This window comes from Gadus macrocephalus, chromosome 3 (genome assembly GCF_031168955.1).
Source record: "Gadus macrocephalus chromosome 3, ASM3116895v1".
Classification (NCBI taxonomy): domain Eukaryota; kingdom Metazoa; phylum Chordata; class Actinopteri; order Gadiformes; family Gadidae; genus Gadus; species Gadus macrocephalus.
The window spans coordinates 8419794-8435307 of NC_082384.1; the positions used below are offsets into that span (position 1 = coordinate 8419794).

Here is a 15514-nt window from a genome sequence, read left to right on the forward strand (position 1 = left end):
AAGGGGCGTGCCCTGGCTACGGCGTTCATTGTTTTTCATATGGATTTTGGACTTCAAGTGGTCATCGCACGTATCTTTGCGTTTCCAATCGATAGTATGTTGACATATTCTACAAAACACAGTGATAGAAGTGTTTTGGATATTGTTCGGCTCTGAATTTGGGGTTAAAACCGAATTACGGGCGCTTCAACTTCTTCGGCTTCTTGTTAGGAGCGGGACCTATTGTTTGCGTGGTGGACCAGGGATTTTTTTTTAACATTGTTGTGCGAGTGACTGCTAAACATTCAGTGACGTTAATGTCACCTGTGTTGTTTCCCTTTTCCCTCGAAACTGAATTTCACCAAAATAATGGCGAATTCCGCTGCATTCCGCTGCATATTGTAAATGTGACGTCTGATGTGCCTTGTCCCTGTTGCATGTTATATGTGCTGAAGAACAGGAACCTGCTGGAAATCAGTTATTTTACTAAGACAGGCCCGTTTTAAATTGTAACTTTGTTACTTTTAATACTTTCCTGCTTAATAAAATAATAAAAAAAAATATATGTATAAAAAAATTATCAGTTGATTCCGTTTTTATTGTCCAATTCCGTGATTCCGTCCGCGTTTTCGTTATTGCGGATTTCATAGGGCCCTACATGTTTACAGCTAGACACAGGATAAACAGCACGGCATCCCGCACATGTATGGCCAGGCTGCCCTACTGGAGGTATTCAAAACATGAAAGCGGAGAGCTGCAGCAGAGCAAAAATCTGCAGAGTTTTTTACTACTTCTGTTCTGCGGACAGGTGGTCAAATCGCACATGTTTACATACGACATGTTTATTACAAAAACAGAGTTATCTACATTATTTTTAGAGTGGTAGAGCAACATATTTGTTTTCATATTTTTGCACTTTAGTTTTTGATTTGTTACCAGGGCAGTAGTATTCGAGTCCGGCCTCTGATTCATCTCAACACATAAGGCCTGGCCTAAAGGAAGGAGCAGTTTATTTGTTGACTGCTTACAATATTGCGTTAGTCATACTATAGAAGGATTTATTGCTTGTGTTATAGTTAGTAGCTGAAGTAATAGTTAGTAGCTGAAGTAATAGTTAGCTGAAGTAATAGTTAGTAGCTGAAGTAGTAGTTGTATTGGTAGTAGTAATAGTATTGGTAGGAGTAGTAATGGTAGTAGTATTCGTAATAATGGTAGTAGTATTCATAGTAATGGTAGGAGTAGTAGTAATGGTAGGAGTAGTAGTATTAGGAGTAGTAGTAATGGTAGGAGTAATGGTAGGAGTAGTAGTAATGGTAGGAGTAGTAGTAATGGTAGGAGTAGTAGGCAGCAGAAATGTTGATTAGCTTTAATCCAGTGATTTCAAAATGTTAAAATCGAATTGGAATAAAGCGGTGTGTGCATTTGTAAGGGCGCGTGGGTGTGTGTGTCTTAAGAGAATGGCGGAGACATTGCGTGCGTGCGTCTCTTTAAAGAAAACATATACCACCAGGTGTGAATGTGATTATGTAAAGTGCAGCATTGTACCATCAAAGGGGGGCATGTCCACCTAGATGTGTGACACATAGATGAGCAACGCATGCTACAGTCCACTGGGTAGGCTGGTAGACTGATCTATCCAGCACACATCTAGGTGGACACGCCCACCTGTGATGTCACTATGCTGCACATTTTGAAAACAGCTTGTAATGGCTAATCACACTCACACCTGGTGGTATGATATGTCCCCTTTAAAGGTGCGGACACACCAAAAGCGTATCCCGCGTACCATGTACGCGCGTAACGCAGCTAAAATGTTGCTTGACCATTTTGTGTCAAAAATGGTCCTACATACGCAGCTACGCGCCTGTGGCTGCGCTGGATTTAGGAGTCCGAGGAAGGAAACCCAAACGCCGCCGTGTCTGGGTGCATGATAGAGCTTGAATCGGGTTAGATTAAATAATCTCGGATATAAATAACAATAATCGGGTTAAATAACTTCACATGGTGTGTCTGGTGTGTTTCCAGCATTCGTAGTGTTGATGGGCAGAGAAATAGTCCGCTAAGACGTTGAGGTTGCTTAGCAACCAGAGACTCTGTCCATGCAAGTGAACGGAGCGTTCACTCTTCGTCATAACTATCAAACCAAACATCCTTCACATTCACCGAGTGAACATTATGAAAGTAAAATGCACATTTCTCGCTAAAAATGTTTCCATAAACGCATTTAATGGCGTAACTATGTTACTATTTCCACCCAGAATAAAGAAAGATGTCGGCCGTATGCTTCTGTGCAAGGGTCACTACTCTCTGCCAGTGACGTCGGGTCAAGCTCCACGCTGATTGGCTATTGCGGCTAAGTATCACGCGTATGAGCGTAAAAAGTTCAATTTTCCGAACTCCTCGCGTACGCGCGTATATATACGCGCCTCATACGCCCCTAACGCGAGTAAAATGTTGCTTGGTACGCATGATACGCACCTCATACGCGCGTAAACCAATGCTTCCCTATGGAAAAATTGCCGATTTTAGACGCGTGGTACGCGGGTAACGCGTTTGGTGTGGCCGTACCTTAAGAGAATGGCGGCGGCATTGCCTGTGTGTCTCTTTAAGAGAATGGCGGAGCTAGTGTGTGTGCGTGTGTGCGTGTGCGTGTCAACGGAAAACAATAAGAGCAACTGAAAACGATGCCGGTTTGAAACAAACTGATTCTGAAAAAAGTATAAATGCTATCGAAATTCTGTTGGATAGTATTGAAGACTATACAAATGTGCTGATTTGTTTAATGGTTTGAACGATGGTAAATGGTGGAAATTTGACCGAGTTACAACGTCTTAAGTAATTTAAGTGTCAGAATGGGCAGATGGCTTCAACTGGACCAACTGTAGAATATGACGGTTCGAAACTAAAACTGATTCTGAAGAAAGTTTAAATGATATTGAAATTCCGTTTAGATATTATTGAAGAGTGTGTAGATTTGTTAAATGGTTTGAACTAGGGTTGCCGCGGTGTGGACATTTTCACACCGAGTAATACGCTTGTGTCAACACCGGTATAAACGGTATTACTTTGAAACTATAGGTCAACCGCCATCTTGTCCATCAACTCTCCTCTCACACTCCGACAGCGGCTGGCAGCGCACCAATTCTCGGCGTCATATAACGTTCTATATACACAATAGTATAATATAATTGTATATATCATAATATCACGGCCAAAAGCTCTGTGCGCCTCCGGATGGCCGTAGCGTGGGGAGCTCACGTAGGGATTGGGCCTAAAAAAATATGTTGTTTGGTTCCGGTTTCCGACCGACCCTGTCAATTTATGTGCGACCCATATTATTTTATGAGCTTTATAATATAAAAATAAAATATATATTTTTTTTTTTATGCAAACCATAATTACGTTTTGATACAGCACCTATTCATTCTGTACAAGGATGAGCGAATTTTCTCGTTTTCAAATGAAAACAACCTACCCATCATTCGCTGCCGCTGGAAAAAATAAAATAAAAAAATAAAATAAATTCCCTACCTACCCATGACCTCAACAGGAACCAAACTTTTTTTTTTTAGGCCTTGGGCTTCGCGGGGGATGTTTACCGGCGTTGCTATGGTTACCGGTAGGGCTGCAACAACGAATCGATAAAATCGATAAAAATCGATTACTAAATGCATTGGCAACGAATTTGGTCGTCGATTCGTTGTGTCGTGCGATTAATAAGTTACTCATAGGCGCAGCACTGTTTACAGCCAGCCGCTGACAGGTTGGTTCATGGTTCATGCCCGCCCACAGCGAGCTTTAGTGTGAGCGAACACAGCTTGTATGTTGGTCATATCTTAAAACTGGACTGTAGGCCTACATAAAAGTCATGTACCTTCACTGTCTTTGGGTTAAAAAAACTCCTTCAACCGAGTATCCATCTAGTCCAACCGAAAACTCTGTCAGCTGCTGCTGCAGCAGACGTTGTGCAGACGGGCTCGGAGTCAGTCATTCAAAGCAGCGGTAGTAATCACACAACCGGACGGTGTACAAAGTCAGTTAAAAATAGTAATGCAGTTTTTAAATCCATGTTAAAATCGGCAGGATATAGAGCTAGTTAGCTTAAAAAAAAAAAACTGACCAATGGTCACAAACGGTGTCAAATGTGATGGGTTCAGGTTGGCTCAGTAATATGATTGATGCGTTCAAATGCAACAGAAAAAAAATAATAATTGAGATTTGGTGAAAACTTGTTTTCCCAGTAATATAAAATAGATAGTAAAGATAGAATTATGACCCATTTAATGTCCTGTCTTGAACCATCATCATCTTATCAGCAATTAAAGCAATATTACAATATTCTATTTCAAGGACTCTCGAAAATGGTATCAATAGGTTTGACCTGTTAACCATGGACATCCCTTATATACATATAAAAGTATATCATACATTCACATACAGTATCATACAGTATGGTTTTTTTTGCGTTATCCCAGTTATGTTTTTTAAATTTTTTTATTCTTTAATATTACTTTTAATAGTTCCGGGACGTTGGAGCAATAACCTGGTGTTTTAACACTTCAGTCTGCACTGTAAATTTGAAGTAATGTTCAGTTTTTGAATAAAGATGCGGCAATTCCAAATGTTTTTTTTTTATCAGATTCATCGATTAATCGAAAAAAGAATCGACAGATTAATCGATTATTAAAATAATCGTTAGTTTCAGCCCTAGTTACCGGTCTTGTAAGGAAGCGCGTCAATTCTCGGCGCGCCAATTCTCCCGCACAGAGCAGAACTGTGGCCTATTCTACACATTTTAATTTTCTTAATTATATTATTCATTTTTACTGAATTTGTTTTTTATTACAGAAAAACAAAAAAAAACACATCACCGGTAATACCGTATCGGCAACCCTAGTTTGAACGCAGATAAACGGTGGAAAATTGATTGAGTTACGTCTTAAGAAGTTGAAGTACCAGAGGTGGAAAAAGCTGAATAGTTTAAAAAGTTGAAAAACACTGATAGATAGCCATCATGTCGTTAAAGAGCTGAACGTTTTGATAGTTGAATGGCTTCTGTAGCTGAAAGTATGGCGGAAGAGTTGGAGACCAAAAAACGTAAGGAAGAAGAATAAAAATAAGAATAATAAAGATTTCAATATCTAGAGTGTGAATGCTACAGCAGTCACAGTAATAAGTGTTATGAGTGTTACGATGATGCTTCTGTTAACCCATTCAGACCGGATCACGCATACGTGTGTATTTACCTTTAAGACCGGAACACGCATCTATGCGTAGTTACCATTGAGACCGGGAAACGCGTCTGTGTCATTTTCAGCAATGCGGTCTTTTTCAAGGCACATGACCAGTTATACTCACTGTGATTGGTTGATATATTCTTGGGTTGAGCGAACGAGATGCTTGGGATTTTTTTTTAATTAATAGCAAAGCATTCTATTGGTCAAAATACACGTGGATCATGTTTTAGTCAGTGGGACGTTTAAACTTTAAATCGCCGAAGCGATCGAATATGGCAGATTCGAGTGAAGGTAGTGACATCGAAGACACTGAATTAGATAACTTAGATGAATTAGATAACTTGGAAGAAAATATTTTACCATCTGATCGCGTGGTAAGAGAGCAATGGATTCAAGCGATGTTTGGGGAAGAAGAGGATTTGAGCGAGTTTGAAGGCTTCGCGAACGAGTGGAAGAGTGGCAACTTTCACTCGCGGGAAAAGATTCCATTCAATCGCCAACCTGGCATAAAGATCGAGCTGCCAATGCCAGATGTTATAACACCGGTGCATGTATTCTCCCATATCTTCACGGAAGAAATGTGGATGCGTCTTATAACGCAAACCAACCTCTATGCTGAGCAATGCTAATAATGGATGATTTGGATAATAATATGATACATAAAAACAATACAAATGACAATTATAGATTATTCTTACGATAATAATTCATGCCTGATGATAATGATTTGATCCTGATACTAATTACAATACGTTATGTCACAAGTCACTGATAATAATGGATGATTATGGATAATAATATGATGATAATATGATCCATCAAAATAATACAACAAAGAAAATGAACATTAATTAAAATTGAAATTATTAGGTAAAGAAGAAGTAACCCTCTGTTTTGTTTTGTTCTATATCTGTGTTTCAGTGTCTATCACTTGTCACTTTGGTACCTCAAAAGTAAGACATAGAAGCAGATCTGTATTGATTTTCAAAATGTTCTTGATGTTTTTGATGTCTATTGATTTTTTTAAAATATGCAGTTGAAGTTTATGGCCAAGCAAGTCAGTCAAGTTGACAGCCAAAGAATTAATCTCTCAAATGCCTTTTACCTGATGTTTTTATCTGCTATAGAGCCTGAGAAATTAAGGTTTTATTAGGCGTTGACAAACTTTGAACATTGTTCTGAAAACCTTCAGGTTTTGAGAGGGGGTTTACAGAAAAGTTCTTAGGCATAAAAAGGCCTTTTTTAGCAGGCGTTTTAGGCCTAAATGGGTTAAAAGGGTTCACCAGGAATAAAACCAAGCCAGGACTAGCCCTTCTTACCCAGATGTGCTGGAGGTCCTTACTGTTCACCGGATACAAAACGCAGTTAGTCCCGACCAGTTTCACCGCACACGATATGTCTATGTTGGTCACTACACCGGACTGGTTGTCCTGGGAAAAGAAAATTACATCACATCCTCTATTCCATAATGATTTGGAATACAGTCATTCAACAGCATGCGGTCGGAAGAGTGTCCAGAGTTATGGTTTGACACAGACACACCCAACATTAATCACCTTCTAGGCGATCAATATTTTACGATTGAACAATAAACCACATTAAAATTCAGATTGTTAGCAGGATTGTTACCATTTTAATTATCGGTGAAACATCGTTCAATTACCATGCTCTGAAAAAGTCATGGTCAATGTTATGTCAAACATCCACCAAGTCAGCAACAGTCTCACAGATGCAACGTTGGTTTTTTTGGAGTCAAGAGAAGCATAGTGAAAGGCATAGAGAGCGTTCTGGAGAAAGTTCAGCCTTCTGGATGGTGCAAGTCAAGGGTGGTCGTATTTTGGCTTTTAATACAGCACTGAGGGAAACTTGATCAAAGATGGTCACCCTTCTGTAGCACATGCAGAAAGAAATTTGCTTGATCCGACACCCTGCATCTCCGTTCTCCATATGCTTGCTCACCAAAAAACTGTTCTCCACAATAGTTAGCGTCATGAGATAATAGTAATTTAATGTTTAACATTTTAAATTCATAAAATGTTTATACACGGACAACTTTAACGGTATTGCATGCAGTTGATGCGAGTCCCCGATGCCCTCCTCACACTGCCCCCCCTGCCATTTGAATCTGGTATTGGTGATCTAGAATAACCATCATGAGAACAAATGAAAAGGGATCAGATAAAAAAATTCAATCAATTTTGTACAATTCAGATGTACACGTTTTTAAAATACAACACCTTCCAGGCGTCAGTCATTCAGTGCGTGTTCTTTTTCCACTTACATTAGAATTCATCCGCCGAACAAAGTCTCGAATAACGATGGAGCGGTCTTCAAGTTTCAGCTGCAAGACAAAGAGAAGGGATACCGGTCAACAAAATCATTTTTTAAAACAAAGTCCAGTCATCTTGTCTGCAGCCCCTGCAGAAGAGTACGCCCTCTTGTTTTCCATCACAGGGGGAGTCTATTCATTGCAGACTAGAAGATGCGTATTGACTGCTGGCGCATTAGAGCTCAGCATCCTTGATGCAAGTGGCCCTGAGCTTGCCAAGAGGGCTCAGCACGGTCCTCATTAAACAGTGGAGAGACCAGAGAACCCTTCAGAGCTGAACCGCCAACCAAAACCTGTGGTACACTTTCCACTGGGATTTTAATCTTGAAATAGACTAAACCGTAAATAAAGTCCTACAGCTTGGTGTTATTTCAAATTAAGTGTTGCTTTCTGTATTCCATCATACGTTTTCCATTCATGTTGTGCTTAATTCTGTTTGCTAAATAACACTGCAAGCAGCTTTGCTGACTTTTACCTGCCACCGTTTCCCACCGACCATGCTCTTCTTGCAGTAATAATTGTGCGTAAGGTGTGTTTGCCTCCTCTACCCAGCTGCATGTGTATTGAACTATTTTTAACTGTTTCCAAAGAGACTCGATGACAATTTAGTGGTACAACTAAAATCAATGGGTAGTCATAGACACACAGAGTGTGTGGAGCTTGACCTAGTCCATCCACACCTCTCTGGACCCAGTCCGGCTGATTGGGTTTACGCCATCCAATAAACCCAGTTAGATTACGATATTGGCACAGTTAAAAATTCAGCAATTAAAAAAAACACGATATAAATTCAGCAAAGCCGCAAACGGTATAGAGTAAATTGATTGGGGCACATAGAATGTCTAACAGTTCCCCCAAAATAGAGTAACAGTTGTGCTGTAACATTTGAAGACGGGGCTGTTACGACGCATGCGGCAGCCACAGATGTCGGTGTTCGGGAGTGCCCAGATATGGAATATGGAAACCATTAAGGGGGAGCGGGTAGAGGTCTGCATGCCAGGTGGAAGCACTTACTGGCACCAATTCGGGATAATGAGAAGGAGCCATTTTATATTTTTGGTTTGATGCCGTCTGAGTATTTTCCTGTTGTCGTTTCATTACATCTTTTATTTTAGTTAATCAGTGACACCGTACCAGCATGACCAAGTGTAACATGTTTTCCGTCTGAGAAAATCCTCAGTCGCTTTCCACACAATAACAACCAGAAAGTCAGTAGAATATTCAACAAATGTACGCAAACAGTGCGGGTGCTGCCAATAGAGTGTCAAAGTCACGCCCTTTCCGGTAGACCCCATAGGACCTATGAGATCGTAAAATATGAATGGGTTCTTTCAAGGGAGAGAAAGTAATTATCTTTTATTTTATTTTTTTACTTTAAATGCCCTGAATTACACATGTTGTTTGAGGATTTAAATGATCATTTATATCATTTATATACATCACCACCCGCACTTGGAACTCCGGTACAGACATGGCGATCTCTGTGCTCCACTTCACCGCATTTTTCCAATGGGAGGATAAAAGCATTAAAAGAGGTGAAAACTATCATAAGTCGGGGCATGTGGAGGAGAGTTTCAGTTATGCCGATGGGGAGATTGTCGGTCTTGTCCACGCCAGTCGCAGGGAGCGCGACGTCAGATACAAGACATGCAGTCTCTCATTTTGTTTTCTCTACAGCCTTTAACGGAACAATCCAACATGAAAAATAATCATTTAAATCCACAAACAAAGCTGTAACCCTAGCCAGTAGAATTCTGGGAGAACAGTGGAGAGGAATCGATACGCGCCCATGGCCACTTGTCATCTATTAGAGATCACACAGACACAAACAGATCAAATAATGTGAATATCTTCCAATGTCCATTGTTTAGACCAAGACTAATCGAAAAGAATTATCCCATTTCAGCTATTTTGTTTTATAAGAGATAATCCAACCATCACACGGTGCGCTTCCATGTAAACCTAAATTACCTTTTTTAATAAGACTTTATATAATTAAAGGAATGAATGATAACGAAACAGGCTGTCGAGTATGGAATGCCATTTGTGCCAATATTGGCTAAAATTAGGCAATAATTAATATTTATATAAATGATTCAATATTTGGAAACAAATACATTTTTTTATTTAAAAAAGGGCCCGTTATTGGAGGTGACTTTGGGATCTTTCAACATTATATTTCTTATTCCCAACGAGAATAGTTTAAGATGTAGTATGAATCTGACCCGATTCTAGCCTAGTCATTTTCACCAATAGTAATCCAAAAATCTAGGGTAACAACAGGCAAACCAATTTAGCAGCTATTTAGGGATGCACCAATCTGGTTATATTTAAGCAGATAACAATCAATCTTTTTAATACGTGATCGCCCGATCTGTGAAATATATATTGATAGGATTTTTCTTATGAAATTCATTGTGTGCCGATTGTATAAGGGTTCTTAATCAGTGTTATGAGAGTTCTTGTCAATTAGTTGATCCAACTGACATGTGTTCCTTTGAGAAAAGACGGCATGTAAACATATAGCATTACAGAGTTGAGTTTGATTAAAAGCGAAACCGCTCAGTTTTCTGACCGTTTCTATAAAATTTGACGCAAAGGAACGGACAATACATTAAACATCACTAACGGGAGAAGAAATCAATAGGATGACCATTTATTGGAAATAGTCAGGCCAACGTAAGCTCACTCGCACACTAAGGAAAACAACTAACGGATAATATCAGACTATGTAAATCAAACAAAATGCATCATTGGACGTATACATTTAGTCAAAACAATTAAATATTAAACATAAATAACAATGGAATGGAAGCGTATACTGTATAAGTAACACACCGATTGTTCCTCTTGCAACATCATTGCCTACGAAAGCAGTGCCGTCTACGGCAGGCCTATTCAACTAGCGGCCCGTGGGCCAAATGAAGCCCCTCTTCATTTTTTTCTGAAAAAAAATAAAATAAAGGAGAAACATAGTTGCATGCAAATCAGGTTTCTGTGTGTAGCCGGTGATACTAGCCAGTATCAGTACCCCACAATCAGGAACTGGCATCACTTATTCTGACAATGTTTGGCTCAACCGATACGTGCGAGTCTAGCTTTTCTCATATGAAGGCCATCAGAACAAGGGCACGTTGCTCCATGGCCTATGAGAAGCTGCATGAGTGTCTCAGGATGAGCCAAACTAGGCAAACAAGGCAGTGCAATCTTTCTCACCGACTCAAAATGTCTCATATGTACAGTAGTTCTGTTTTGTGATGATTCCAACATGGTTGAATTCTAAATACGTGTCCAAAATATGCGAGAACAAAAATGTTATAATGATACGATTAAAAGTGAAGAAGGAAGGAATGCGTCTGACAAGTTTATTCCATGTAGTAGTACTATATATATTAAGTTAACACTACTTTAAGTACGATTTATTTGTAGCGATTCATTCACGTAGTTTTACTCTGTGTGGCCCATGAACCCCCAGTGGGTTTCCTTTTCGGCCCACTTGTTAAGGAGGTTGAATAGCCCTGGTCTACGGCTTCTCTCACGAGCTCAGACCGGGGTCCAGCTTCAGCAAACCACACAGTTCAGTCTAGGTTTCAAGAAAGCCTTTCATCATCACTTTGTAGGAACTATGTTGACATGCAAGTACTATGGCTGCAATCGTCCTGCTATATCTAAGGCTTTGGTTACGCTGTTTAGAGACCTTGAAAATATTCTAATCTCGCTCCACTTCAAGTAAAGCGACGGAGAAGGATTTCAGTTCCACATATTTATGAGGGAATTCAACATCAAACTAGACCAGTTGGATTGGAGTTTGATCAATTAACCACCTCAAAATGAGTTAAACGAAGCAAGACATCAACAGGGAGATAACGTGTCAATACTTAGCAGGCAAAAACGGTTGGTTGGGGTTGCAATGCCTCCTTATTGCAAACAGAGGCAACAGCAGATTAGGCACCTTGTTGGTTAATTAATGTGGTTCAAACTCCTCCTTTTAGCCTGCCATGAGCCAGTTTGAAAGTCAACACAGTCTGTATCCTAAAATCATAATCCGAATGCATAATCACCGTCATTGCTCATTTAAATTCTTTGCCACGATAAGGCAATTTTCTGAGGTTTATCAATATATCCCCGTTTTAACAGCTTCAGGAACACCCTGACTCAAAGAAGACCAGTCTGGCTGTCTTTCTTTAATGGCAAAACGGGGCTGGGTAGCAAGAGGCTGTCAAATGTGCCTTCCACTCCCTCTCTCATTTGAGAGAGGCTTTTCTTGTACTCTGCTGAGGCACCAGCGGGGGAGGTGATGAACCGGGGGTCTTTACGGGAATGGATGCAGCAGGATCAAGCTAATGGATGGAGAAACCCCACCCTTCTGCTGATCAACCTCCACTGTCTGGAATGGATTCTTCCAATCACCCATACATCACCAGCCGACAGCCATGACTAATAAAGATGCAATGGCTCGGAAGGTGGAGCAGGGGGTCAAGGAAGTGGGAATGCTTTACACCGAGAAATTTCGGTGAAGAGTAAATAAATAACTACATTACAGCTAAGGTTAGCCTCGACTAGCTCTACCAGCTAAGTCAACAGCTCCTTAATCCCGCGGCCGATGGACAGTCTAAAGGTGATCGCACATGTTGTATAAATGTCTATCTAACTAGCTAGCTCTCAAAATGTAAAATAAAGCCCGTTATAAATAAATATGGGTATTTCATTCATCACACTTTACAGAATGTTGCCTGCTGATGTTGAGGCATGATAGTGAGAGTAGAATGGCATACTGGCATACTGGAGCTATGCCATTCTTATATACTGACTATCACAAATAACGAAAACGTACAACATTGGACGTATCGAAAGATTAAACCCTTGGAAATATGGTTTCCCAACAGCACTAATAAAGAGCCATCCCCTTGCTGATGCTCTGAAGCCATGTTGAACCAATTATTCCAGCCCAATTGAGTGGGTGGTGTCAACAAAGAAAATACTTGAGTCATAAAGCGTGGCAGCTTCCATCACTGGGAGAGGGTGGCAGCCTAGTTAGTGTTTCAGTTTACTTTCAATCTTCCGACACAAAACTCATGTTCTTTGAAAGTGACTGTTTAGAAATAATTAGGTTATCCCTGAATTCAGTGCAGAATTATAGTTATGGTAGTGAGGGCAGAGTATGGACTCAGAAATGCATCAAGATGTAATGGTATACATGTGAGAAACGATTTCGCAGTAAGGAGCTACTGAATGAATCTCCTTTCAACATGTTGTACATATAAACTCCAATCCCCCCCCACCCAAAGTTATCTGCCTGAAGCTGTAATCTACCATAAAGAAACTCAAAATAAACTCATGAAGTGAGCAGAAAGTTTTTTTTTATTTATACACATGCTTGAAACTTGTCTTTAATGACTCCGATTTAGAATACTTTTTTATTATTGTCCCAACTCACATTGACCCAAGAACATCACCGGTTGGTGTTAAATGTACTCGGAATTTACTTCCCCTAGTGGATCACTGCTAGTTACATCAAAACAGAGTAGCTGAAGGGCAGTGTTCATTTTAGCACCAAGGAATAAAAGGGCTTCCTATTCAGAGTGGATGGCATTGACAATCATTCACATTCGATGCAGAAATGGCTCTGCCATTAGAAAGGTTAAGTATCCTAAAGTAGTTTTCAAAATAGCATTGTCATGAACTATTTCATAATATTAAGAAAGGTCTAAAAATATTACTGACTGGTTAAGTGGTTCAATGTTATGAACAGCATTGGGGGATTTGAACTAAAGAATAATAAATAAAACTGATTCCATAGGGAAATCTATTTGACCATCGTTTTGATGGCTTATTCGAGTATATAGTCAGGCCAATGGCATGTTTAAAAAGCCACTATAAGTGCAAATATGATGACACAAATACACCGTCAAGCCTTTAGGGGCTTGCCACTTCACTACTTGTATTGACACAGAACAAAAGGTTTTCTGGCATGTTGACCTGTGTGTCATTGTCAGACGTCAGCTTCATTCAACCTTTGTTCTTATCCATAAACAACATATCTGGCCAGAACATATTTTGCCAGATTGACAATGCCGGGCTGAGAATAGCTCTTGAAATTTGTTTCTAGTCCAATCTATGTGTATGATAAATAAAATGATTTTGTTCTCTAGGATCATATATTCAGTCCCTAGATTCATTTTTTTCAGCAAAGCACAATTTGTGTTTCTGTAATGTTGACTTTTTTTTAATAACATCACCAGCTTACAGTCAGTTTCATGATAGCTACCTGCTGAAGATAAGAGATTAGAGCATGATTCTAGTGTACTGAACCTCCTAGAAATAAATCTTAAATGTGATCATCGTACGAACTGACAGTAAATGCATGTCTTGATTAGATGTCCGGACGACTAAGAACAGTTGGCACCATTTTAAATTTAGATATTAAAAAAAGCGTCAGGCGATATGGATGAAATGTTTTATTTTAGCCTGACAATGGTTTGCTGCAGATATTGCCACACCTGTTTAGTTTGGGTGCGTCTAGTTTACACTGTCCTGAAGACGCATCACTACACGAGTTCAGCTTGAATAATTGGCGATTCCCTAACCTCAAACAAACATCTCGACCATGCGCCAAAGGCCAAGTCACACCCAGTTGAGATTTGAATTGTTAAGATTATAATCAAATATGGAGTGCTGAAAACAGGACAACAGATTGTACAGAAAAATCTAGGATAGCCTCGATTGCCTGTTATCCTTTATGGCATTTTGTGTGAATTTACAGCTGGGTTGAGGAGATATGGAGGGGGCAGGTGGAGGATTTAGCCAATGTAGCTCGCTTGCACCAGCCGATAAGAGATGTACTGTAGCAGAAAGCTAAGCAGCTTGCTAGCACACATGTCTGCCTTGTTCCGTAAGTCAACTAGCACATTTGGCTTATTGAGTAAATCAGTTGAATATATTCCAATAAGGGGCAACAGTCATCTCTGAGACATCAGCCAGCTGACAACACCCAAACACAACCCCCTCGTATCCCACAAGGTGATTTATTGGAGTGTAAACAGTTAGCACCACAGCTAGATACCTTTGTCTCCCGGATGTCTTGCTTTCCTCCGTCGGGGTACCACTCAACTCGCACGAATCCCCGTCCGAGAGGCCGACTCCGGGCGTCCGCGGCGCTCTCGGTGTCCGAGCTACACGGGACACGTCCGCCCCCGCCGCCACCTTTCCCTCCGCCGTCGTCGTCGATGTCCGAATCTGAAATCAACTCCTCTTCTCCGTGAATCATCCGCACTAGGCCCAGCCGAACCGAGCCGCGGTGCCGCCCTGAGACCAGATCGTGGGAGAAGAGCAGCCGCTGCGAACCGTCCGCGGTGGGAGAGAGCGCCATGGACGCTGCTTCTGAGCCCGGACTCGCTGCGGGAGAGAGGGTCGGGGAGGCTACTTCTTCGTCCGTTACCTCTGCATCTGATGCCGTGGGGTCCGCCATCACTGTGTTTTCAGGGAATGATGCAGCTGGAGCTCCAGAGGGGTGGATGATGGGACTGAAAAAAGAGAAACTTGTAACCGGGGAAGTGCACGTGTTTGCGTCGCAACGTAACTAGCGCAGTGCATCACTTGCCACAATTGAATTTCAGGTGGCTGGTGAACTCGCCACTTGGTGTCAGTGTTTATGTGGTCTATATATATTGCATACTTTGAATGCATTCATTTCCTATTTTAAACTATCGGATGAAAGTAAGGCAACTCAAAATGTATTCGAGTTACTTTAGTGGCATCTAAATATTGGGTAGTATAGAACAGAATATTAATGGAGGAGCCTATGCATTGGTTCTTCAGCAATAAGCAAAATAGGCTATCACATTTATTTATCAATGTATCCATGTCTGGAAATAAGTGTAGGGCAAAGCTCACGAAATAGAATAGTTATCCGAAAGAAAATATTTCAGTGATTTAAGTAGGTAGGTATTTTTTCCTCAATCCAAAAATC

The 15514-nt window shown here is 40.5% G+C and overlaps 1 protein-coding gene across 1 annotated transcript in view; it reads right to left on the minus strand.

Annotated features, from left to right (window-relative positions):
- Nucleotides 1–15198, minus strand: part of ube2o (ubiquitin-conjugating enzyme E2O) — a 34547-nt gene extending 19349 nt beyond the window's left edge. Inside the window, exons 1-3 of the mRNA XM_060047024.1 lie at nt 14609–15198; nt 7498–7557; nt 6536–6646 (exon numbers count right to left, since the gene is read on the minus strand). Of these exons, the coding sequence (XP_059903007.1) occupies nt 6536–6646; nt 7498–7557; nt 14609–15013 (576 nt within the window). The 5' untranslated portion in view covers nt 15014–15198. The remainder of the gene's footprint in view (nt 1–6535; nt 6647–7497; nt 7558–14608) is intronic.
- Between the last annotated feature and the right edge of the window lie 316 nt (nt 15199–15514).